This window comes from Aquila chrysaetos, chromosome 3 (assembly GCF_900496995.4).
Source record: "Aquila chrysaetos chrysaetos chromosome 3, bAquChr1.4, whole genome shotgun sequence".
NCBI classification, from domain to species: Eukaryota; Metazoa; Chordata; class Aves; order Accipitriformes; family Accipitridae; genus Aquila; species Aquila chrysaetos.
The window spans coordinates 72,707,126-72,733,860 of record NC_044006.1 but is presented as its reverse complement, the minus strand read 5'-3'; the positions used below and the strand labels follow the sequence as shown (position 1 = coordinate 72,733,860).

At 41.8% G+C, this 26,735-nt stretch overlaps 1 protein-coding gene across 1 annotated transcript in view; it reads left to right on the top strand.

Annotated features, from left to right (window-relative positions):
• The window catches only part of SCN5A (sodium voltage-gated channel alpha subunit 5), a 216,474-nt gene that overhangs the window by 104,460 nt on the left and 85,279 nt on the right, over window positions 1–26,735 (top strand). Inside the window, 4 exon segments of the mRNA XM_030009604.2 lie at window positions 7,339–7,471; window positions 10,977–11,215; window positions 15,985–16,158; window positions 17,588–17,944. Coding sequence (XP_029865464.1) covers window positions 7,339–7,471; window positions 10,977–11,215; window positions 15,985–16,158; window positions 17,588–17,944 — 903 coding nt within the window.

The window sequence follows — 26,735 nt, the reverse complement described above, 5'->3', positions numbered from 1 at the left end:
CACTGTAGTAACAGATGCTCATTCAGTGATGCAATGTGAAGGATGTTGTGTCTTCTGCAAAACAGGTTTGGTATCTAATCTATCCAGAAAATATGAGCTGGAGTTAAAAGCTAATTGGCAAGAAGCCCATTGCTGTACAGATGTATTCGCTACAGGAACCGTAAGCGCTGGGCATAAACGTGCAGCCTCAGCTGTGGAGTGCAGGCAGAAGGAAATAGCAAATCCAACACCTCAGTGTGCTCGGAGATAAATCAACACGCTTCCGGACTTTGTGTTTGATTATTTTTGCCTTTTTCTTGTTAAAATTTGAAGTTGAGTTTGTTCTTTGTTAGCAGTTCGGGCTTCTTTTTATAGTCTCTTGATATGTTTGGGGGAAGCAAAAGAAAGATGTTGCAGGGTGAAGTTGAAGTTACCTCATTAACCCCAATGACCCTGTCGCTGTTACTTATTTTGTACAAGTGTAAGCCCATGGAGAAAAAGGACTCACTTGTGCAATCTGTTGTATCTTCCCTGAACAAGAAACGAAGGACCAGTCCATGAAAAGGCATCACTGTAATGTGCGCTAAGCCCTGACTTGCAGCTTCCTGAGGTGTAAGCGTGGCTCCGCTCATATAAACGCAACAACTGACTTGATGGAGCTGGCAAAACACATTTTACAGCGTTAGGTTTTGAAGACACGTTTGTTTAGGTCCCTCTGTGATGCTCAGTAGTATCAGATGAGCGTGACACAGACCTGTCTGATTGCTACTGATGGGGGAGACCACTGAATTCTGGTTTGGGGAAAGCTTGGAGGAGCACTTCTGATTTAAAAGGCAGAGTAAACATCAAACAAGGTCTGACCGTCTCTGGTTTTGAGTTTCCAGCCTGCAGCCCTTAAGCAGACCATAGTTTCAGCAGATGATTTCAAACTGGACCCTCCTACGATTTCTCAGGGAAAGCACAAAAAGTCACTAGCCACTTTTGAGAATTTTAGCCTGATCAGTTTTAGCAACGTTCAGCCTGAAGATTTTACCCCAGGCAAAGTAGTTGGGACAACAATAAACAACTTTCATGCCTTTGCATCATTGCAGCTACCCCCTGTCCCAGCCACGGGCCCTTTGCCCACGGGAATGGCTGCGAGTGGCAGCTGAGCTGACGTGAAGGCATCTGTGCAGCTTGTGCCTTCACCCATGAAAGAGGTGGCTGCAGCAGATTATCCCACTCTTCAGGCTGGTGACTCGGTTGAGTGGTCTCCTGACACTTGGCTCTAGAAGAGCATGTAAGCTAAAAAAGCCGGTTTCAAATGCTCTTCAGATGGCCCTGGCTGCTTGGCACAGATGGATGTGAGTGTGTTTCCGTGAGAAACCAAGTGTGCTTGCACTTTCCATCTCCTCCCCCTAATCCCTAAAGACAGCCAGTGAAACAGGAGAGATTTCCAATAATCTCAGTAGATGGTGCTTAGGCCCATCAGTCTGGTCAGCTGGGGTAGTCTGACTGGTCAGCAGGCTTGCTGGCCATGGATGGCATGGTCCGTGCAGTCTTCTGCATCAAAGCGGTCATGCCAAGTCACCAGGGGCTCCAGTGCACAGCCTGAGCAAGAGGAGGGACATCCTATCCTCTGCAGGGAACCCATGCATCTCCGCACACTATGCTACACCCACTGATGTTCCCGTGCCACATAGAAGCACCCACAAGGAGTGGTGGCAATGTTGTTGGGGAGCTGCCCGGGGCAGCACAGAGGGTTACACTGCGGTGTTCAAGCTAGAAAGCCTGCTGAGGTCATATGTAGTGCAATATGAAAGTATGATCTGTAAACACCCTCCACGAATGTGGCTCTGGGTCAGGCAGTCTTCACCTGGACGTGAAGAGCAACAGGCGTTCAAGTCCGAGGGGTGCAGGGAGCCTTGTCCCAAGAAATCCATGCTAAGTCCTAGTCACCCTCCTGGAAATCTCCGGTGTATCCTGCAGAGGACTGAATCAGGGCTGGTCCTGCTCTCCTACCAGCTTTATTTAAGTGGTGTAGCTGCTGATTTCATCAAACTTACCCCAGTGTAAATAAGACATGAGCAGGACCTGGTGACTATGCTTAAATTCCTAATTTTTTTGGCTTGACCTGAGACTGAGAGGTTTGAAAAATGATATGTTTTTATGCTCCTGCTGATTGCTGGGCTGGGAGTTTGGGCTTTCGCCTTTTTTAGAGAAAGTCTATGCATTATGTAAGTAACTTCAGGACATGCTACAACCTAAAGTTTCTGCGCATTCCTGTAGTATTTATTTGTAGCTACGTATTGCTCTGTTGTGTCTTGGTGTTTCTCAGTTAAGAGGTTAGAATAACATCTTCCTTCACAAGGTATTGATCTGTTTGAACAGAATTGGATTAAGTTAACGAGCAGTTATCTGGAGCTCAGTTTATCCATGGGATCTGATGAGGATGAATAAGATGTCACCTGTGGTTGTCAAGAATTTCTTGAGGCTTAAGAAATACACATGACAGCATCCCCTCTTGCCTCCTGAAGCCAGCTGGAGCCCTTTCTTTAACTCTGCGGGGAAATCACAAGGTTTTTGGTTTAGCCTGACTTTCCAATTATTTTGGAGATTAGAAGTGGCAGAGAAATGGATGCAGGACTGAGGAGGTGGTTGGCTGCAAATGGGCAGCTGGCTGTTAGCTGGTGGTCCCCACTGCTTTGCTCTCCCTGGGGCACTGGCTCGCCAGAGCTCCTCATCAGTCCAGGAGCAAAGCAGGGCCACCAGTGACATGGCTTTGGGATGGGCAACAAGGCCAAGGTTGGAGCTACCCGGGGTGTCCCTCTTGCACATACAACCTTTCCTGAATTTCCTCTTGGTCACACATATGGGTTTTTCTTTTAGGAAACTAGAAATGCCGAGTATTGCTAGCTTGACGGGAGTGAAAACTAGTGGGGAGTGAGCCCTTAAGAAAGGCCAGGCTGCTTATCGAGGTGCCAAACTAAGGATTTAGAAGCTTATCTTTAGATAAACTTTTTGTTGTCTTTTTTATATATTAAAAAAAAAAGGCCTTGGCTTTTGTTGCCGCTAAGCGTGAAACTGTTTTGCTGACCACATTGGTTTGAGGTTTTCTTGTTGACCCTAAGACTGCCCCAAGGTAAAATTTCTTTTTTTCCCTCCTTGTTTTGCCACAGGACTGGTGAAAAGGGAAAGTGTTAGCAGTTTCCATGTTCAGAAAAAAGGTCAACAAAATAAGTCATCCAAAAATCGCTGCCAATAAGTTATACAGACGAAAGCTAGCTAGTCCTCTGCCGCTGTCGCACAGGGAGTTGTCACCATGTCTCTACTTTCTGCTCATTTCAAACTTTGCTTTAGCACATTCTAAGCGTAAATGATTCAGATTTGACACAAATATTGCAAGCTGCTCCAGTTTACAGTGCATCTCTTTAAATAATCAAGCATCCACAAAATTATATGGCTTCTTTTTAATGCTGTGCACTATTATGGTCACCTTCAATCTCATTAAAAATTTGTGCTAGTGCCTTACTGGGTCTATTGTTCATGGTGTGGCCTGTCCACCTCTTTTTATGCTTGAAAAGATTTTAACTGTACAAGGAAAATTAAACCTGTCCCAGTTCCCAAATGTGGTCTTTAAAATGCTGCCATGTATAAGCCCGTCTTCACATAACAGTTCTGACACAACTCTGAACTGTAGGCACTCAGACGAAAATAATTCTGTAGTGTTATGCATCCTCATTTACATGTAAATTACTGAATAGTATATTTGTCCCTATAGAATTTAGCTAATCCAACTGAGAAACATTTCCAGTCAATCAGGGAGCAACACAAACAATCTCCTCCTGCTGGAGGTGCCTGTGTTTAACTCCATTGTGATTTCTCATCTGGATCCTAAGGAGACTCCATGCATAACTGTAGGGACTGTTGTGATTTTTGCTGAATTTCTATAGAAATATAAGTATGATGAACAACTGTGCCTGTGTATATTCTCTCTGTAACGATAATACCCTTTATGCTGCCTTGTTTGTCCAGTTCCTGGAACTGCTCTCTATCTCAGAGCGCAAAACCTGCCAGTTCCTTGCGTGACTATTAGCTATCTCTGTTCTAAAATAATAATCCCCCACACACACACATATCTATTCTTTACAAAGAACAAAAGCTCATAAACTTCCCCAAGTAACTTAAATAATTTTAAGCAATTCACCTGGATGGAAACTTTCTTTCTTGGAAAAATACTTCATAGTAAATGGCAAGCTGACTATCTGATAGATTTACTGCTCTACTGGGAAAGAGACCCCATCGTCCTGCAAGAGCACAGGAGTATTCCTTACAGCCCGGCACTGCCTGCCAGACGCTGTGTCCTGGCTCTGGGGATGAACCTCCGCTGTGTGCCCGCTGCCGAGCGGCTGGCAGGGACCAGCGGGCTTCGGGCTCTGCCCTCCGTAGCTGGGCAAGCGGGTGGCTATCGTGCGCAGGAGCATTTGCTCTGAACGCCGGCCAGCAGCAAATTGCAACCACCTTGCCTCTCCAGAGATGAAGGAAGGAAGGAGCCATGCACGTGTCTCCTTCGGAAATACCCCTTTGCACACAGAGGACGGCACACGGCAAGCAGTCCCCTTGACTCCAGCAGGACTCCTGAAGTCTTGGGGACTGCTTCTCGTGATAGAGGTGGCAGGATTGAGGATGCTGGGCTGGAAAGAAAAATAGGGTGACTTAAAAAACTTGTTGGGTTGGGAATATCACATCAAACCTAGGGAAAAAGTCAGTTCCCTGCTATTTTTTTTTTTTTTATGAAGGATATGGCAAACCTGTTTAATTTGGACTTTTCATTTACCCTGGTTTAGCTGAATCAAAAAACAGGAAGAATGAATCTCTGAATGTTTTTCCTTTGACTTTTTACCTCTGCGGTGAATTCTCTTTGCACCTGTGAGTAAAAGGTGGCTTTCAGAAAAAGGCCACCAACCCATAACTTCTGCAAAAGCACTTCGGCATGCATGAATAGGAATATAGTACCTTCCTTGACAGTCAGAAAACTGGTATTTCTGGGGATGAGGTCGTCTAAAGATGTGTTACTGGTATGCTCTAAGCTTTGGGTTGCATGGGATGGGGAGATGGTACAGTCTAAAAAGAGTTAGATGATCCAGAGGAATTTGAAATTTGAGGTTGTCTTATGGTTCATTCTACAGACGAGGAACTTGGAAGAGCTGGGTTTTCATTTAGCTTTTTTTTCCTTTTTCTTTGCTTTTACATTTTTAGTTTATTCTACTTCAGAAATTCGTCTCCCTCATGTTTTTTATCTCCTTGTCTAGTTATTTCTTTTCAATCCCATGTATTTGTTATGTACTCCAAACTGGTGTGAATGATTATGCAGTTTTGTAGATGCTTTCTTCATTAATAAAACATTTGTTGTTTCTTATTTTTTTATTGGATGTTTTTGAGGTGAAGGGAATCAAGCGAACTAATGCATCTGAAATACAGTTCCTGGTTTCCCCAGCTCCTAAGCCAAGGATAGAATATTATCTTGTTATGTTGTGCACAAGTAGGAGTCTCTTTGAATAGGTTCTGATTATACCTCTCCTTTTGAAATGACTGCATCAGTAACTCAATGGACAAGCCAATTGTTTTAACAAAAGAGAACATTTTAGAAAAACAAAAAAGCAATTTTGAAGCATTACTGCTTTCCTGGCTTAGCTAATGTTTTAAGTGCTTGCTTTCAAAGTCCTTACTCTTCTCTGGTCTTGCAGTGATTGGTATTTTTAACTGCAGTACTTTGAAGTGACCTGGGACCAGTATCCGGGCTATTATTTTCATTGTCAACTAGTGGCCAAGCGGCTTTGTCCTTTGCCATCATCTGACAAGGGGATGTCCCCTGCCCTGAAGAAGTCACACTCCAGAAAGACAGCTGGTAGAGCTTCAGCGCTTTTTTCCAGCCGTTCTTACGGAATTGCCTTTCTTGAAGAGCAGTTTCGGTAGAGAAATGGTGAAGAGGAGGGATCCTGAGTCTCTCTGGGTGCATGTCCCAGGCACAGATGTAGAGCTGTGGAGCTGCTGCCCATGGCACGTTTCAGTTGGCATCCTGGGTGCTGCTCAGGGTGCTTAGGGCCATTTCAGACCCAAGTGATGGAAGATCCAGAAGACCGAATCCAATTCCTGTAGCTCATTTGACTATGGAGAAGCAAAAGCAGCTATTCTGACACCTGTATAAACCAGGGGTTATCATCTTCATAGGGATTTCTTCTCCTTTCACGTTTCCTTGAGCTATATTGCAAGAACTGTCAGAATCCATCTATCTACAGTGCATCTCTCTTGCCTACATAGTGTCTCAGACCTCACAGCCTGTACGCTTGGAGGACCAGGACAGAGGTTGTTAAAACATTTATTTTGGGAGACTGAGTGTCTCACCCAGGAGGTCTGTGACAGAGAATGATGTTGTACCTGGCTTTCCCAGATCCTTACACCTCAGCCACCACCTTTCCTTCTACCTGTGGGAGAGCTGGAGGAGTAAAGAAAGTGGGATTTGTCTCTGTATGAAGTGGGAGCTCATAATAATAAAAGTCTTAACATCTTGCTCCTGTGAGCTGACAATATAAAGAATTTAATACAGTGTCTGTCTGCAGCTATACTGCGTTTCTGGCTGACTTCAGAAACCCAAGCCTTCAAAAAGCATAAAACTAATTTAAAATGAAACATTAAATAAAGACAGTTTGGGAGTTCTGTTTTTCTGGTATTTGATTTCTTTGGGGTTTTTTTTTTAAGCTTTTCCTTGAGAAACATGAGAATAAGAGAGTTTGGGTTATTTTTCATTTTTTCTGAGAAAAAAGAAGCTGTGAATCTCCCCTAATTATGGAGCTTCAGAATCCATGACACCAAAGATCACCAGAATGACAATATGTTCCTGAGATTTGGCAGTGTTTCAGAACAAGAAAAAACATGTGTTGAGGAGTCAGTTTGCTTGGTATGATACCAGAGGCCTGTAATGGAGCCGTTACCCATGCCCCTTTTCCTCTTCTAGCAGTATAATTAAACAGTTAACACATTTCAGAAATAATGGAATAATTAATGTAATTAAGCAGGGCTTCTTTCACAAGCAAAGAGCGTGATAAAGCAGCACTGCTGTTTCTCCAGCATCAGAAGCGTCCCTTTATTTTCACCTGCGTCTTTCACCTGTTTACACGAAGGTAAAGGGCAAGGCAAAGTTTCCAAAATTGCTCAAAGTGCCATTTTCAAAAGCAGTACCCCATCAGCATGTGTCTAATTGGGAAATCAGTGAGCTTTGGACTTTTCAGATGGGAAAAAGAGTGCTTAGGCAATTTTGAAAATGCTACCCTCTATCTGCCTTGGTTTTATTCCGCTGATCCAATGTGTTCATTTAAACAGACCTCTCCCTCGGATGAGGCAAGCAAGAAGCAGCTTTTAATGCCCCACCGCCCGTCGGTGGACCACTCGGACGAACCCTTTCAGAGGCAGAGGGCAGTGAGCGCTGTCAGCATCATCACCAGCGCCCTGGAAGGTAAGATGCGTCTTTAGTTCCCCGACTCAAAGCCCTGTTCATGTTGATTGGCAGGAACAAAGTCACACAAAAGACCCTAATATTAAACTCTTGCTGTTTTGCAAGAAGGCGTTATAGACAGTTATTGTAACCCCTATAACAGAGGCAATGCTGTAACAGAAGGCAATATAATCACTATCTTACCCGTGGACTTGTAAAATCCTGACAAAATGCTGGCCATATAAAATTGGATCTGGTAAGATTTTGTGGCCCCATGGCATTTGATTTACAGGAGGCTAACCAAGCTGCAGGGTAGTGGGAGAACCAGACTGTTTGGGTGACTGTACTTACATTTGTAACTCATCTCTCTGGAGCTGATGCAAAGCCTGGCATGTGCAGTCACCAGTTACGTGCAGAACTTCCAAGTTGTGGGGGATGAAAGTCTCCTCCTTGCAGAGCAGCTAGCGGGAAACAACAGTTTCATGGGTGTTTGAATTCCACCGTGAAATTTAAGGGTGCTCAAAGCTCTCATTTGTCCATACAAATATTTCTGAGCAAATTTTTTCATCGCTTATTAGTCTTCTCATTAGGTGCAGGAGGATTTCCCTTCCCTGTCTTTCCATACACAGGGACTTTGCTTTTCCCTTTCACAAATTTATTGATAGCAAGACAACAACTCGTAGCAAGACATCACATTTCTAGCCTCTTTACATACAGCATGAAAGGGCTTCTTACAGTTCCTTGTGTCCGCTACATTGTAAATTGAGAAAAGATGGGAGGTAGCAACTAAAAGTATAGAAAAATGCCTGTCAAGAACGCAGTGTGGAGCAAGGGAAATTTTGGATTCTCCTGCAGCCTTATTCTCTGTGTTACCGATGAATAGGAAGGCAAGGCAAGACAGAGGGACTTAGCTGGGAGATGCCTTACTGAAAGGCACTGGACCTAGCTCTTTGGAGACAGCCCAGCACGAAACCGAAAAGCTCCTCTTCTTCCTCAGCTTTTTACCATCCCCTGTGGTTATGTTCAGCAGTATTGTGGCCAGAACAGATATATATATGTTTAAATAAATAAAGAGTTGTATTCTTAATAGGTAAATAATCACTTCGATGTATTCCAATGTTTAGTGTGGTCTGCAAAGGTTTTGTTTTCTGTGGGGTTTTTAGCAATTAGCTTTGTGATTGATTTGCTTATTTGTAATGTGTTAAGAATGCTTAAAAGGCCTGAGCTGGACGACTTCTTATTTATTTAATGGTACTTTCTATTACTTTTTACCACAGAAATAGAGACCATCAAGTCTAGGGTAACTCAGAGGATGTACTTTTTTGGCTTCATATAGAAGAAAACTGTTTCAAACCTTATCAAAGATTTCCTAACTCACAGACTTTGATTAGTCATTGAAATTTAATACTTGTTAACAACAAGAGGAATATCAAATCAGAATAAAATATATCACAGGCTGTAACTATAATAATAGCTGTATGATTTGTGCCAAACTGTGTGAAACAGCCAGCCCAGAAATCCGTTCCCCTTTAGTTGTCTGTTTTCTGCTCTCAGCTTGGGTAGTCATCATCTGCCTAGTTTTCCCAGACATTGCAAAGCTTTGCATTCAAGGAAGGACCTAGGGTTTCTTCATTTAAAAATAAGAGGAAAAATACCTCCAACACAAACTTTGACTGTGCTTTTCTGACCATTTTTTAAAAAAACAATATAAAGTATCAGAAAAAAAGCAGTTTAGTCTAATTTTATTTTTCCTTTTACAGATATTTTTCAAAAAATATTAAATCTGTTGTGATAACCAAAGATCACCTGTGGTGGAAGGCATGTGGTTTCTTAACTGATTTAAACCATTCTGATGCCACATCACTGCCAAAAGAGGACAGTCACACCTTCCTCCTTCCCTTGCTGTGTTCCTGCAGTTTGACTTGACTGTACAAACAATTGGTTTTCAGCTGGATCAACAAGCAGAACCAGCTCACCCAGAAGGTCCAGGAGCACAAAAGCTGGCAAAAGGACAGAGAAATAACATGTGCCTGAGGCTGAGAGGGATGACACTACCCCTTTTAGCAGCAACCTGGACTTAAAGGGGCTTGTGTCCAGTGTGGAGCCTCAGGGAAAAGAGTCCCTCATCTGATGTGTGTCCATCATGAAGGTCCCCAAACGAATAATAGTGGAATAAGCAGGGTTGGTTAGAAGTGATTATGAGGAGTATGGATATAGGTAAATGTGTTCTGGATTTACCTGGAAAATTAGATCCTTTAGGTAGTAACTGCCCTAAACTCTTTATTACTTTCAGAGGCAGATTTCCAAAAAAATGCAAAATTAGGACACATCATTTGAGGCGCTTCCCTGTAAGCCCTCTGTTTGGAGGCTGGAAAGACATAGTTATTTCTTGGGAGCACTTTGGTTTCCTGACGATTTCAGAGCAGTGTCGATGTTTGTGCAAACCCTGTGCATGTAGGACATCATCCGATATTTTGAAAGCTTGCTAGAAGATACTTAATATTGCAGTTCTGTTGTCCAATGAAGAAAAATGCACAGAGAATGCATCCTGTCTTGAGAGAGGAGGCTGTTTATAAACTGATTGAAATAACAGCCTTGGCTAAAGTTTTCCTGTTATCAGTGCAGGTTCTAATTATATAGACTAAAACCGTTATACAGCATTCCATGCCCATAAAGGAATCATAAAAGGAAAGCATTAAGCAATTCCACTAATCATTATCATTCAGCCATTAACTGTCTTTTTTGGCTTTTCTTTTTCACCGTTTAATGCAAATTATACTTATGAAGCTATTTCAATTCTTTTGTGCTCAAGTAAAATGAACATATAAAAGTTGTATTTTAGGTAATGTTTTAAAAGCACCTTTAAAAAGCACTCTGGAGCTCTAGTAGCATTTTCAAACTGACTTATGCACTCCCCTGATTTTGTGTGTGGGCCTTTCAGAAGGAATCAGACGCTTAATGCCTTTTGGATTGCACATCAAGAACAGAAACCCTATTGATAACCAGTGATAGTCTGGCTCTCAAGTGCTTAAATCAACTCTAAATATTGGATTTAAGCTCTTTCATCTCTTAACCACTTTCAAAGGTATTACTTGAGACACTTATAAAATGTGACCTGGGAATGAAAAAAATATATTCCGATCTAAGTTAAATGAAGGTAGTGTATTCTTATCCATTCAAACTTGCCAAAATGGAAAAGAGATTAAAAATCTGAGCCTATATATAAAAATCTGAGCCTATATATAATACTGGACTTTACATATTTAGTGTGATTCTCCTTTTTTTGCTTGTGACACTTTTAAAAGGTTATTACTTTCAGAATAGGTCACTGTCTGCTAAGTGCAGGTCAACTGGCAAAACCCCCAAAGTGCGTAATTTGCCAGCCTGTTAGGACAGAAGTATTTTTATCCTAAAAAAAAGTTTGGGGTAATGCAGGGGCCTTCCTCTATGTTATGCGTCATTTTAAGTGTTCCCTTGTCATATAACTCAGCGTGAATTGACTGTTACTTTACTGCTTGTGACTTAGAGCTTGAGGAATCACACCAGAAATGTCCTCCCTGCTGGAACCACTTTGCTGTTAAATTTCTCATTTGGGATTGCTGCCCACTTTGGCTTTTAATCAAGAAATTTGTCAAGTTCGTGGTAATGGACCCATTTACTGACCTCACCATCACCCTTTGCATTGTGCTGAACACGCTCTTCATGGCCTTGGAGCATTACAAGATGACAAAGGAGTTTGACCACATGCTTTACATAGGCAATTTGGTAAGTGAATACGAACCTGAAGTGCTGCCTGAGGAGTGTATTTCCTGCTTTTTAAAGTTTTTGCTGCGGCTTGGGAAAACCCCGTTTTGGTATGCTGTCAGCATCGCTTTGCCTAGGACATACCAAGCAAGTCCACATAGTCACCTCTTTCTGGGCGTGAAGAGAAAGGAATGAAGGACAAGGGTCTATTTTTTATTGAACTAACATATTCTAATGTTATTAGTAACCATTAAAGCCACGTTTCTGGGCTGTTCCTGATAGGTATCTAGTTTGTGTCTGTTTAAGGAAATCAGATAAGAGAAAGCTTAATAAGGCTTATTTGGGATTTCTGGTAAAGCAATGATAAGGCAGCATTGGTGACTAACAGTGACTTTTAAGTTAAAAAAAAAGCTACAGGAAAAAAACAAAGCAAGATCATGGAGGGAAACAGGGTGGTGTTTGCTCGTAGGTAGATGCGTATGCGGGAAGGCGCCTATGGTACATTTTCTGTATGTCCCTGTATGTCCTGCTGTGCCTCCCGGTCTTGTCCAGCAGCGTGTGCTGGGTCCCACGCACACCCTGGGGACGAGGGGACATGGAGCAAAGCGCGGCTGATGCTTCGAGGGGAAGCTCTTAATGTGCAAGCTGGAGCACCCGGGGAGAGAGCTGCAAAGTAAGCAGAGACCGCACTTCTCCAAGAAAAAGCAGAGTGACAGATCTACAGCCAAGCTGCAGGGACAGCAGAAAAGCCTTTCCAGAGGCGACGCGGTACAATTTGTTAACCCAGGGGGCCACTAAAATTCTGCAGTTACTACAAAATGGAAGCTTTTTCTTTAACCATCTGTCTCTGAGTTTATGTTTAAAAGTTACTGTGGTTTACTGCTTTAAAACTTAATGTTTAAAATCCTTTTAATTTTAGAATAGTCTGTACTGGAAAAGGCACAGGCCATCTAGCTATGACGTGGTGGAATTGCCCCTAAAATCTAGTGATAGAAGCAGAGATATCCTATAGGACCATGAGTAAGTCTGGAGTACCCTGGAATGTGGATGCTGCTGAGTTTGCATTTGAGAAGCTCACAACAGAGCTGAAAAAAGCCCTTTATTTCTATAAAAATGAAGGCTGCAGTATCTCAAAGTGGGATTCACCTTGCCTAACTTTAGGTATTTACAGCGTAGGAGTCTCTGTCTGAGCCGGTTGCCTTTGTCTCCCTTTAAAGCCAATGGAGAGTAATGGACCATTTTAAGGCACAGTTAATGTTATGTTTTAAAGACATTTACTTTTGGATAAGGTGAACTATGTCCTGGAGGCCAGTGACTGTAGTGACCATCAACTATAGTGGGAGTATGCAGAGACACTACAGATGTGATGTCTGCCTTTAGTGAGAAGCATCCTACGCTGGCAGGTATAGGTGGGTAGTAGCAATAATCAGACTTTTTGTATCAGTCCTAGCATATGTGGTACATCACGTATGGATTTTTTTCTTTAGCCTGCTCCTTGTTATTCTTAGCTCTGGGACACCTTGGGCAGGTTGAGGTTCTTTTCGTAGGCTGTGGGACCGGTCTCCAGTTTTTCAGCTGCTGTGTCTTGGCAAATCTCCCTCTGATGTTGCGCTAAGCAAAAATCTGTTTGGGTCTCTCTTGCTTCAAACCCATGCTCTCGCCCGCTGCGGAAAGCAGTAGATAAGGGTAGCTCGGAAAGTCATCTCACAGGACTGCATCCAGCTCCGCTTTGCAGCCAGCTTTCCTTGTTGCTCAACAATTTGTGGCCTTCTAAGATGACTTAAAAACCCTCCTTTGGACCGAGTATCCACCAGAGCAGGTGGCAATGCTGCCGTTTCCCCCGCTGGCACTCGGGATAGTAAATGTGTCTGCTCCTTGCTCTGCTTTTGGTAGCTCTGCTTGTGCTTTTGCAGACCACAGGCAGTGAAACTTTAGCCCCTGGCATCCCTCCTGCCAACACGGCTCCTGCAAACCTGCCGGGGCTTCGCCAGGTGACAACAAGGAAATCGAGACGATGAGCAGAGGGAGGAACTGCAAATCAAATTTTGCAAAATTTTGCGAAAAATAAATAATTATCTCACTGTGAGTTTCTCAGCACTGCCTAGAGCTATTTCTCCTCTTTGTGCTGAAGTGTAAAATAAGCAAAGCAGCCTGCTAATATTTTTTGTAGCAGGCTGATGGCACGGGGCTCCCCTTCCCCTGAGACCCCAGAATGGGTCTGTGAGAAGCCAGACCTTCCCAGCTCCCCCTCGCCAGCTTTACTAAACCTCTGCCCAACCCGACTGATTGCGAGTAGAGCAGGTTAGAGGAAGGTAGCTCCATTTTGTGGAGGATTTTGCAAAGTCATTTGTAATGAAAATTGACATTTTTTGCAATTCCCTATGAAAGGGAAGGGAGTCCCAGCTCCAGCGCAGACGGCCAGACCCCTCCTCTGCCCCCATGCTGGCTGGCTGTCATCTTCCCATTGCATCTAACCCTCTCTGAGTGATTATACTAGCATTAAATGGGGGGAAATATTAAAAAGGGCAGGTCTTTGGCATTTTTTCCTCAAAACAAATATTTCTGAGAGAAATGAAAGAATGAAAGTGGAATATGAATTCGCTTTCTCCAAGAGCAATTCTTTGTCTGCTGCCAGTCATTAGAGATCTCCCCCTGATTGTCCATCTGCTTCATGCAGCATCTGCTACCTTCAGACTCCTTCAGTTCATCACTTACAGGAATCAACAGTTTCTAATGTGATCAGAAGGCCAGCCAAGCACGTGCACATCTTTACATGGTTCATCTGCCTGTGCAGTGCCATCACTTAAAAAGTGGGTAGATAAAGCAAGATTCCCCAAATTTTTTGTTTTTCTTTAGAAACTGAGAAACCATTATGCAGTATTAAAGCCTAAACGGCTGAAATGATAGATAAAAGAATTTTTTTAAGACAAAGTCCTCCAAATCAGCAGCATCATATTTAGCACCAATGGGATGTTAAGTTAGTCGTTTTCTTTCCAGCCTTTATCACATTAAGTATCCACCCTCTTGTACAAGCGCAGTCGCCGTGTACCAGGTGCTGGTGATTTGACAACTGCCGTTTGAAATTCGTAGCTGGCACACGTACACAATTCCCGATGCCTTTAGGAAGGCTCAGACATTTTGCTATCTTACTGTGACATTTCCTTCTCAGAAGGCTATTGATTAAAATGATTCAGGCAAAGAAAGTGATCCTCCTGAGTCATTTCTCAGCAAGATGGTTGCATAATGTACGCAGCATGGTATTGTGGTTTTTAAGGCAGTCCTCTGGATACAATTTCACAGACATCCAGTTTTGTCTTGTTCTCTGTCCTAAGGGAAATTGGAGCATTCTGGTGGGAATCTTTGGTATCTCTGACCACTGTGACTCAGAAATTGTTGGCTATTTAGAAATATGAGACAGGTGTTGGGTTCTTGGTATGAGATGGTGATGGGATGTTGTTGCATCCCAAGGTATTTTTGCAGTCCAAGGTATTATATTCCTGATGAGAAAGAGAAGGTATTTTACATAAAGAATCGTGTAAAATGGCTGCTTGGAAAAATTCCTTCCTGAAGCACTACTGAGTAAAGCCAAGCATTCCTCAAACGCAGGCTATTATCATTTATTTTTATTCCTTAATATCATAATTACATAATCTTAAATTTTCCGTTCCACATTCTTAATGGGTTTCTCATCTCTGTTGCTCAGAGTTGATCGGTTTTGCTGGGATAATGCTGCAAATATTCAGTTTATTGGAAGGAAAAAATTTTTCCTTGACTGTATGTTACTGATATGTGAGCTCTGGATTCGCTCCTCTTTTTTGACCAACACAGCGCATTAATACTGATCGTTTCATGGAAAACCATGTGCTTTAATATATATGTTCAATAGAGACGTTTTCAGAAACACAAAGCTCTGTGCAGCTTGTACTGGGGCTTGGAATGAAAATAAAACAGTATATGAAGACCTCAGTGCCCATATTTTGTCATTTAAGTTGACTCTAGCCTTGCGTTGTTCATTTAAACTGTTACTTAAGGAGGGTGTACGAAAGGACAAGATCTGATTCTCTGAGATACTTTGCAGGAATGTGTTAAAACTGAACTTGCTGTCAGTAGCTTTCCCTTACCCTCTCCCTCTGCCTCATAGGTAATATTTATATGTTGTTTTAAAGAAAAATGTTCCAATTAGAAGTTCCACCATATGACATTTGAACTGGGTCATAAATAAGCAATGTGTTCCCAAGATGCTGTAAAAAGAAAATTGCCGTGACTATTTGTAAAAAAAGCCTAGGACTCAAATTAGAGTTTCTAATCGCCTTTGCTGCTAGCAATAACCTCAGAATGACTGGAGGCTTGTGTTGCCCTGGTATTGGTAATAATAACAAAATAAAAAGGGATAATACAGCAGGTATACTACAACCCAAATACCCCTTAACACTCATACTCCATTCATTTGGGTTTCTCCACTGAAATGAATAGATTTAACCTTTATAAAAGGCACCTTTACTCTTTCTTTTTTACCACTGGGATTATTCAGATGATGGAAGGAGATGGAAATGTATGTTCCAATCCAGAGCTTGAACTCAGATGTCATTCTAAGTTTACAGCAGTATCAGATATTATTGTGAAAAAACTAGACAAGTTGTAATAGTGAAAAAGAATCAGCCGTGAAAAATAAAGTATTTGCTTGTAAAATGTTTTTGGCTTTCTGCTGTGTTCACCTGTATCAGTGGAAAGTCTGCAAGCAAGGAGGTGTGCTTAAAAGGTTACTTTGAATTCATATTTTCTTTCTGCAGGTCTTCACTGGGATTTTTACAGCAGAAATGATCTTCAAAGTAATTGCCCTTGACCCCTACTACTATTTTCAGCAGGGCTGGAATATTTTTGACAGCATAATTGTTATTCTAAGCCTGATGGAACTTGGTTTGTCCAGCATGGGAAACCTGTCTGTTTTACGCTCCTTTCGACTGGTAACGGTCTTATTCTGTTCTTACCCCTCTTCTTTTATTACATATAAACTCTGACATGAATGTAACATATTTTCTTAAAAATGCATCTGCCGATAAAGACTTTAATTGCTGCAAACTAGTGAACAGTACGTGACACTAATTATAGGCTGCGGGATAAATGGAATTGTTCCAGATTTACATCAGGGTAAATGAGAACATAATTTGATTCCTTCTAGCTGTGCCAGGTAATTGTAGCACACTTAAAATGTTTGAGTTCCAATTTGTAATAAAAAATCTGCCATTTTATACCTGTACACCTGTTAGCATAGTCAGCAGATAATTGATAGCCCAAGAAATGCAAGAGCCAGTAAGGTGTTGTTTTAGAAGTTGTTATTCCTAAATTATGTTATAAACATGCCACTGTTCTTTTAAATGTTGTCAAAAGAAAATGTCTTTGATTTATTCGTGGCGTGATTTTTTTTTCTAGAACTGATCAGCATAACATAGCATCTGTCTTTCACGGGAACTCCTTAGCTGTCAGCTCCTTTGTTATGCACGGGATAGTGGTATTCTATTAATGAGAGACTGTCGACATATTGGAACAGAAAAGTAGTTTCCTTGCCAGCCTGACATTTGTGTTGCACTTCATGTACCAGGATGTCCATGCTAATCATTCTGGCCATGATATGGCTTCACAACTTGGAAAGATGAGGAAAATAAGCCCTTATGGTTACATTTAGCAGAAGACTTTTTTTTTTTTCCCAAAATTCTCTGCACTGCTCAAAAATGCAAATTTTTCACCACTGGTGTTAGGTCCTGAGAGTCCCCTCCCGGTTTTTGAGCAATCCCTCTTCAATAGGGCTGAAATTAAACCTTTAGTTGAAAACACAGCACAAGGGCTAGGCACCATTTACATCCTTAAAATAGGTCTTAAGTGGGAAGTGGGTTGTGCATAGACTGCGTGATCCTCGGCACAGAGCTGATTTTCACCCTGGGAGCTAACAGCTAATGGCATCTGGCTGAGGCTTACTCTGAAACACAGAGGAATTTCTTCTCTCTTTGTGGGATCAAACCCTAAACCCCTTCCCCCACATGCCTGCCAGGCTGTTTAATTTGAGGAGGAAAAGCAATGTAAAAGAAAATATTAAGGCCTGAGATTTCTTCCTTCCATCCTCTCCCCACCATGATATTGGGGGAATGAGCCTCTAAAAGCACATCTACCTAACAAGGCAGAGCATAGCTCTGGAAAACTTAATTCTCACCCACGAAGCCCAACTGATATTTTATTAATAGATGTAGCGAGGTTAACAGGAAATATGGCTAAAATCACCTTGTACCACACACACTGTGGCATTTAATGTCTTTCACGTTTTACCCACTTTAATAATTCATCAGCTGAAAAGTCTGTCGCTTCTGTGAACTGACACTGTTGTTTATGTTTTGTTCACAGCTGCGAGTCTTCAAATTGGCAAAGTCCTGGCCGACCTTAAATACGCTCATTAAAATCATTGGTAATTCAGTGGGTGCCCTCGGTAACCTCACTCTTGTGCTGGCAATCATCGTCTTTATTTTTGCCGTGGTAGGAATGCAGCTTTTTGGGAAAAGCTACATAGACAATGTGAAGAAGATAAGCACGACCGGCAATTTGCCACGGTGGCACATGAATGATTTCTTCCACTCATTCCTCATCATCTTCCGAATTTTGTGTGGGGAGTGGATCGAGACCATGTGGGACTGCATGGAAGTAGCTGGGCAGCCGCTGTGCCTTCTTGTCTTCTTGTTGGTCATGGTGATAGGAAACCTGGTGGTGAGTTCTCAAGATGTTTTTTTCTCCCTTTCCTGGCGGGTCTGTGCAAATGTACCATGTTTTTATCCAGAAATGGCCAATCTCACATTGCTCCATGGCTTTAATTCGATGAACCAAGTTGTCACCCAGAGAAACTTGTTCATATCCCAAATACAAAATTGCTAGCATTGCATTACTAATTAGGAATGAAGGCTTACTGTTTTTAGCAGAACAGATAATGTTTTACTAGAAGAAAGGCACATGAGCTGGTTATAATGATTTTATTTCTTAAGCCATTCATGGGGCTGAAGGGATTCCAGATCTCTTTTGTATATAGGAGTGAATATCACCTCAACTGTCACTGTATCGGGAGATATTTTTATTTCCCTTCATTTTTGGTCCAGAACACCTTACAGCTAGCACAGTGTCTTTTGAGTGGAGTTTTGAATGTCTTTAGCCTGCATGTTCTAGGAAGCTGCAGGCTGTGTTTACAGTAATGTCACTTGCTCGCTTGATTTTTTAATAGACTATCCCATAAGCATGGCTTACATAAGCTCTGAACCTATTAAGACTGAATTGTATTTCCCTGTTGACATCTTATGGAGCGCTTTGCTGGCTTGCAGTCATCATGGAAATGTTTCGCCTGCTCAGCTTACAGAGCATCTTTGACATTGTGGCTCTAATGGGCTTACTGTTTATGTAGTGAGTTGTTTAATAGTAGATGCTGCTATAAAAAATGTTGGGTTTTGCTACCGATTGTTTTTAGGGGTTGTTTTGCTTTTAAGTACCCAATGTTTTGGTTCTTAGCTGCTAGGGTAGAAAAGTTCTTGAACGAGCTTCTAGAAAAACAGGGCATTGTATTATTAACTTAATTTATATTTTAACAGTTAGTTTTGCACTGAAAATGTTGATTGAAACAGCAAATTATATCTTACAGGGGTTTTTTATAAAAGTCAAAAGGTTAAACTGTGATTACTCAGAAAGTGCCAGATTACTTATGTTTTTTTCCCTGACTTCCTGTTTCTATAGATTTTTCTTGGAACTAAATGTGATTAGAGGAGTTGGGGCAAATTATGACTTTCTGTGTATCTTTTCAGGGAGTTTAGCCTGAGATCCAGAAAGTTAATCTCCCCCTGCCATTAAGCAATGGCTTCTGTGTATGATAATGAAACCTGAAAATAATATGTGGTAAATTCTGGGGAAAATGTGAAATTTGAAACATTTGGAATGTTCATGGATTATTGAAAGATGTGAATTTGCAACATCTGATATGCTTAGATATTAACACTCATCAGCGTGCATAAGATCTGTTAAACATAAGATCTGATTCAGCAGAGAATGCACTAATATTATCTACATATATTTAACCTTCAGTGCTCAAAAAAGACTATCCCAGATGTAAAACCAGATATTGAAAAACTCTGTCAGCATGGATAAGCTGAAGTTATTGGTCAGCTGAAAGTAAAAATGCTAGCTTTATCCTTTTTAGCCAACAGTTCTGTAGCATGCGGCAATGACTGGTAAATAGGAATTATTATTGTCTGTAAATCACTCTAAAAAAAAAAAAAAAGAAAATGATTCATAGGTGTGAAAAGAACAACAGATTCTGAATCATGAGACTCATCCAGTGTCAACTGCGTTACACTGAGATTTCATGATGTTGATTAGCAGGTAGAGAGAAGGTCATCTTATTCCTCTGGCATCAGCAGAATTCTTGCTTTCTTCAGTGAGAGTGGATTGAATGATGTGCTGAACATCATCAGACCCCAAAATTCTTGTAGCCGAGAAGCACCACGAGCCCTTTAAAATAAGAATAATCGAGCGCTAAATCTTTTATGTGTAACTCCGTTGCAATCTATGCCAGCAAAGTTTCTCTTTTAACTTGCTGAGATCCTTGTTCCTCCTCTGAGTTTCAAGAGTCAGTTCTGATAAGAAAGATATTATCCTGAGGTTGTATCTCATTTGGACTCTGAACGCTTTCTTAGTCTCTGAAGGCATGGAGGAAATCCTACAGCGTTTTTCCCAGTGTAGCAGATCTGCACACTCATCTAGATTAAATACTTTTATCTGTCACATCTGCCAGTACTTATTGGTACTGTCTATGGTCTCTTTTCCAACTGCAAAGTTAAGCGTTACAGAGCTTAGCAGACCTGCTCTTTAAATACTGTAAAGGCTGCAAACTGGTGTTGGAAGAGTTACAACCTCTGTGATTCTGTAGTATGTTCAGTGATTCAGTTTGCAGGTCTTACCAAGCCTCACTAACATAAATTCAAAGGAATGGTGGAAGAAAAGTCAGGAAAGTTAGTAAGTGCCCTGGGCAACTTCATGTTATAGAGCAGTCCAGCCGTTGAAAGGAATTTTAGTAAATCTTAAATCTTTGGTTTGTATTCATATATCCTGAAGATGTGTTGGAGCAGTGCAGTGCCACGTGAAACTACGTTTACTGCTGGTCAGCTGGTATTTGAGTCATCTTCAGAGAACTAAACTTTACAACATAGTTGGAAAACTATGTGCTGTGTAGCTACCTTTTGCACAATAAGACTGGGCTACTGTTGTCAGATGGCATTTTTAGTGTCATTGAAGCTGCTTTGGAAGGTAAAGCCAAATGAGAGAGATAATAAAATAGTTTCTCCCTCATTTGTAAGAAAGAGCTTCTGAAATTGCTAACTGAGTAATTATGCTTACTGTTAAGTTTTATAAAGGGCTTAACATATTTCCTATGTATGTTTATGTTACAGAGGTTAATAAGGAAAATCACCAAGACAGGAATTATTAACAAGGTGTGGGGGAATTTGGGTAGCGAGGCAGTCCGTGGTGCCCCCTGCTCTGGCAGGTCAGCCGATGCACGAGTCGAGCGTGACACCAGCCACTTCTCAGGGGACAACTGCACATTATAGGTGCTAACAACGTGCATGAATAAAACTGACACTTCAATCACAGACGGAACAACCTTCCAACCTCATTGTGTGTGCATGACGTACGCTGGCCAAGCCACCCTTTTCTTCTTCTGCCAGCTACCCAGATGAAGCCTGTTTTTCACCAGCTTCTCCTGAAATGCCACCAAGTGAAGGGCAACTCGATGCAGGGCAGAAATGCACTCACTGTCTTTGCTCATGCTCCAATTTGGCTGTGCATGGCGTAGACAGCACCCAAAAAGGATCAGTTAGTGTTAACCCAAGGTAACAGCCGCAGTGCGTTAACTCACCCTCAGGGCTGAGTTTCTGGACTGCCTTTGTCTCACCTCTGCCTGATTTACATACATTCCTTAGTACTTCTGTGGCACATCCATCCCTGTTCCCCAATCCACCACAAGCTGGGAATTCACTGATGCATTTCCGTGGTGGATTTTGTCTTCCTGGAGTCACAAGCATGCCAAGATGGAGAGTCTGCAACCAGGGAAGTGACATCTTCAGAATTTTCTTGAAAGGTGAAATATAAGGCTGGAAGTGCTCTTTTAGGGTCAGTCCTAGGCTTATTTTTTTTGTCTACTGTCCATGGAAATGCTATTCACTCAGAAAAATATTAATGACATGTTCAGAGAACACAAAGGTAGAAAGCACCACCAATTTCTAGGGCATCAGGCTATCCTGTTGGAAGAATTGCATAACCATTATCATTGAATTAATGCGCGATGCATGGAATTATGAAATACAAAGTGTAAGGTCATGCATTCAGCCCTATTTAAGAATTTATGTTATGACCAAGTAGCTTACCAACAGAAAATGTTTGAGAGGATAATAAAAGTATATGTACCAGTCACTGTGGACATCTACATCTGAGATAATTGCATGGAGATGCCTTTGTAGTCAGATATGGTTAATGGAGTCTGTGAAGTCATAAAATATCTTCCCCAAAAAGACATCTAAAATACATCAGACTAAATAGCTCTAAAAGTACCTGTTTCTGTCCCTGAAGTCTTGGGAGGCAAAGTCAGCTGCAGATATCCCCATGTACATATCACTCTGGCTGACTGAGGCAGTACGAGGTACCAATGCACCAGTACATTGCACCCATTAAAAAAGTAAATGCGATTCTAATACATATCAGGAAAGATAATTACAGAGGAGAAAGGAGAGTGTGAATGCTGTCGCACAGCAATCTGCAATACTGGATATGCAATACAGCCCATTAATGGCTGATGCTCAAGATTAAGTACTACTGGGAGAAGCACAGTATGGGAATATGAATGTTGATGAGGGGAATGCAGAGCTAGGCATGGGAGGAGAACAGTTTAAGTGACAGGATACTGCTCATCCCAAAGCAAAGGAGTATAAATCAGGGTAGGTACCTTTAGGCTGGGATTGGAAAGGAGGCTTCTGACTATCAGCACCGTGAGGCTGTTTAGAAGGACTTTCCAACAAGACTGACTAACCCCAAACCAGCAGTGCGTGAGATGGACCTTGATTAGTTCGCAAAGGAAACAACCCATGTTAGCAGGGAGCTTGGCTTGGTGACCCAAGAGGACCTTCCAGTTCTGTCTTCCTATGGTAATTTGAGTGCCCGGCAGCAGAGCTGCTCGGAATGGTTTGGATGAGAATCGAAGTGGCCTGCTTTGGTTAAACTCAGTGGAAATTTTTCTCTGAAAAAGTCAGATATGCCTGGAACCCATCCTCTTATTCTGCTTCCATGTCTCAGGAAGCCTTAATAGGTATTTCTTCTGTTCTAACACGACCCATGACTGTGACACACAGAAATTTGGAAATGTCACATTCTTGGAAAAAAAGATGTTTGTGCCTCCCTGTATGCCTTTCCTACAAGTCAGTGTAGGACAGTTCCTTGAAGAGATGTTCTGGGAAAGTGCTGCTAAATCTCCATCAAGTTAAAATCTGTGGATTCTCAAACTGGTCAGATGCCAAGAAGCCCTCATTAGGTCTCATTCACCACCATTTCAATCTTTAACAGCCAAAGTCTGTTGATAAAATGGCATATTACCAGAGCTGTTCTGACAGAGAAATGTCTCTGTGGCAGGGCAAGAAAGAAAGAAATCAAGTTACGGGGAATGTGAGCAATGCATAACTTCTTAGTATTTCCACTTCAACATGTTCTTCCACAAGAGTCTCCCTCCCTACCACTAGAAGGTTGTCCTGAGCACCACCAATGCAACCTGGATGGGAATAAACGTCCTAGAAGGAGGAGAGGGGTGAGAGGGATGAAGGGCCATTTAGCACAGATCCTGGCCTGACAGATGCGCAAGAGAGAGATTTGGGATCGGGAGGATTGTTTTGGTGGGGAAGAGAAGTGACTACAGGTATATGTGAAGTTTAGTCTACGAGAAGAAATTCGTAGCAATTTCCTGTCCTGAATCACTTTCCTAAGTGACAGACCCTAAGTAACATTAGGAGCCATTGGGTCCCACGTGGCTATCTAATATCTACTAGCTATGGCTGTAATCCTACAGTTAGGCAAAATCACTTTCTATGTGTGCCTGCAAATTTGTGTCTATCCAGATCAATTGCTTTCTTTCCTGCCTATTTTTTTAATATTTAGAACAAAGTAAGGGCATGTGATAAATGTTTAATTCTGATTAGCTTTGTTTGCCCTTTTTTTTTTTCCTTTGTTTGCTAATGTTGCCTTTAGTTTTGTGTTTGCAGTCAAGAAAATAGAACAAAAAACTCACAAAAGAGGTAGCTGTGATGTATAGTGTATAAACACATAAGACAGGACTGCTATTTGGATTGTATCGTCTTCAGCATGGGGGCTTTGTTTCTCTATCAAACTATTTCCTAGAGTTAAGTACTGAGTGTTACTACATGAGCACCACCATCTCTAATTGAGGAACATAAGAGTGAGTGTATGTGGCCACCTGTGTAGGAGAACTGGTAGCCCACCCTGTGGGAATCCATCAGCTGGCTGACTATATGGGAGTTTCACAGGCAAGGGACTATCCCAGCTGAAATTTTGTGGTCAGTGCAGGGTATGAAGAAGTTTAATAATATGGAGCAAGATGATCTTTTGCATTTGTTCTCAGTATCAGAAAATGTTCCTGGGCACATTTAATTTATTAGTGCAGAAGTAGCCATAAAGTCCTGTCTCACCCGATACTGATACATCTCCGTCACTGCAAGCAGGCTTGAAAGAGGTTTATGGTAATGTGTCAGATTTTCTCTTTGTTTAAATGAAATGGATGTAGAGATCTATCACTGTCCCTTGTGGTAAAATCACAAGTAATAGCAAAATAGCTAGGCATCTAACAGGCCTAGGTAAAAGTGGATTACAATTTTACATTTCAAGAGCTCAGACAGCCAAAGCATATTATGATGGTCAAAGAAGGTCTTCAGATGAGACTTGTATTTCTGCCTGACATGATGGGACTGTCACTGAGGAAAGCTACATCAAGACTCTGATGCTTTTAAAAGACATGAAGCATTACACCAGGGGCTTTCAAGACCATGAAACTTTTTACAGGGTATTAAGGGTTGCTTTACCCCAAAGGAACGAGGCCTCATTCATTAAGATTTCTTGTGCCAATAAACGAATGAAAATGGAACACTGATGACATATGATAGCACTTTTCCAGCTATCTCCTTATTTTCTTTTCAAATTATGTACAAATCTAGAACTACCGAAGCCCCGTTTTCATGGTTTTTACTGTCTATCCCTAGAGAAATGTACAGCTCGAGAGTTGCAGCAAGACTTGCTGCCCTGAATCAAGTAATTATTTTTGCATTTAATGACAAACATGCTTTTATTCATGGGGGCCACTGAAGGCATCCACTCTGTGACTAAAGGTTAATCTCCTCGGAGGGAAATGTAGTATTTGTATTGCAGCTGATGATTAATACAAATGAACTGGAATTTTAAGATATCGTGTGCCTTCTAATTGCAAATACTAGATTAGATCTGCCTGCTGGAAGTTAAAGCAAGTTTGGGGAGAAGGTATTACAAGCCCAAGTTACAAAATTTTAGGTTTTAGTTTTTTAATTTTCAAACCACAGTAGAGGTCTGCGTCCTTAAGTTTTGTACTTCTACCACCAAGCGGGTACTCTCCTTGGGGCCCGCCGGTTCCATTTCTTGCACAATGGAAGGAAGAGGGGATAAGACGCAACTCTCTAAAGCTGGGGAAGAACAGTGTTTTGCAAGGAAAAGTGCATCCACAGGAGATTCAAAGAGAAGTTCAGGTTGTCCCAAGTCTTGCATGAGCACTGCCTTCCCTCCGCTCTCTCTGCACCCCCGTGTTCATGTCCTGGATGCTCTTGTTCACCTTATCTGCTCTTTCAGCAGCTCCCAACATTCTGGGAATGTGCATTTGTGGTTTGGTTACATCAGCTGAGAAGGCCACTAGACAAACAGGCGAGAATAGGCATGTCAGTAACAGTCATCGTCAGGACACACAAAATCTGCAAAGCGGCAAGCGGAGTGCGTGTGGGGCACCGTGGAGGAGGAGGGCTCATCAGAAAGCTGCAGGAGCCATAACGAGAGCTGGGGGAATACTGGAGGTGGGGGCCGGAGAGCTACAGGGTCCAGAAGAAGCCAGGGAGCCCAAGGGATCATTAGTGAGAAGTGGAAGTGTCATTTGAGTCTGTCTCACCAACTTGGACACTTACATAAGGGAGGTGAATTTTCTTTCTTGAGTCACATGCAGCTTTGCAGAAGAGCAGCCCGGAATACATGAGTAAGCACATTTGGGGACACAAGCAAAATAGAGTCAAAACAACTGTCAGCATGTTTCCATCCTTTTTGCTTCTATTGATGTATGCTTAAGGCTGGCAGCAGGTACATTTAGCGTGATACTGGAGAATTCAAACCTCAGAGGAAAGTAGCTAAACCCCAGCACATTTCTCAGCTTCTCCCTTCATATTTTTCATGCCAGCTACCTGCATAGTCCACGTGTCCCAAAGCAATTTTTGCTGTTCCCCATTATCCATCCTTGCTTGAGCAGTGTCTGGTAAGCAGAGCACTCAGGTAGCTGATGCTTTTGAGCAAACATCTGGCTATATCTGCTTAAGTATTAAACATCCTCAAGAGTAAAGAAAGGTCCACCAGAAACAGATAGCATCATGGGATAAATCAAAAAGATAAAACCTGACACCAACCATCAATCAGTCCAGTTGCCTCTGATGACTCCTAGCAGAGATGGAAAGCTTGTATCCTCATATGGGCTACTTTAAATACAAACCTTTTGCCTAAGACTCCAGCTTTAAAAATTTTGTGATTTATCAGTGCCCACATAAATGACTACCATTTATTTTATTGAGTAGATATATCCCACCCTCATGTGTAACACCAGATGCTGGTGCTAAAAAGTCTGGGGAGATTAACGTCAGGATGTTTATGATGGACCATCAAAGACTGCTGGTTTTCAAAAATGCCATTGTATGGTAGATTAAGTAGAGTCCATTCAAAGCTGGGAGGTACAGGGCTGCTTTGCCCAAGAGATGTGAGGGAAATACACCTGAGAAGAGATGAGAGGAGAAACTACTTTCAAAATATACTCCTAAAAAGTGATCTGCTCCCTTCTGTCACTCCAGATTTATGAGTTTCTGTATCCTGCCACAGGCTCAATTGTTTCTTCTGAAGAGTTGAATCTTGGAACTTGGTGACTAAATCTGAGCACGCATCTTGTATTAGGAGACAAGTGTGTTCAGTTCCTGTTTTCAAGGTACTATGTGGTGTCCATGTTGAATATACACTAAAATCTGCCAACTTTTCTCTGCAACATCCATCCACAGAAAGGTAGATCTTTTTAAATAGAAATAGCCAAGATCCTAATAAAAGTTGGCATACAGAAGAGGAGAGAGCTTTTGCTTCTGAGGCAGATTAGGGGAGGCTGAAAACAAAAACTGGACCAAGGCTCTTTTTTCATCTGTGAAAT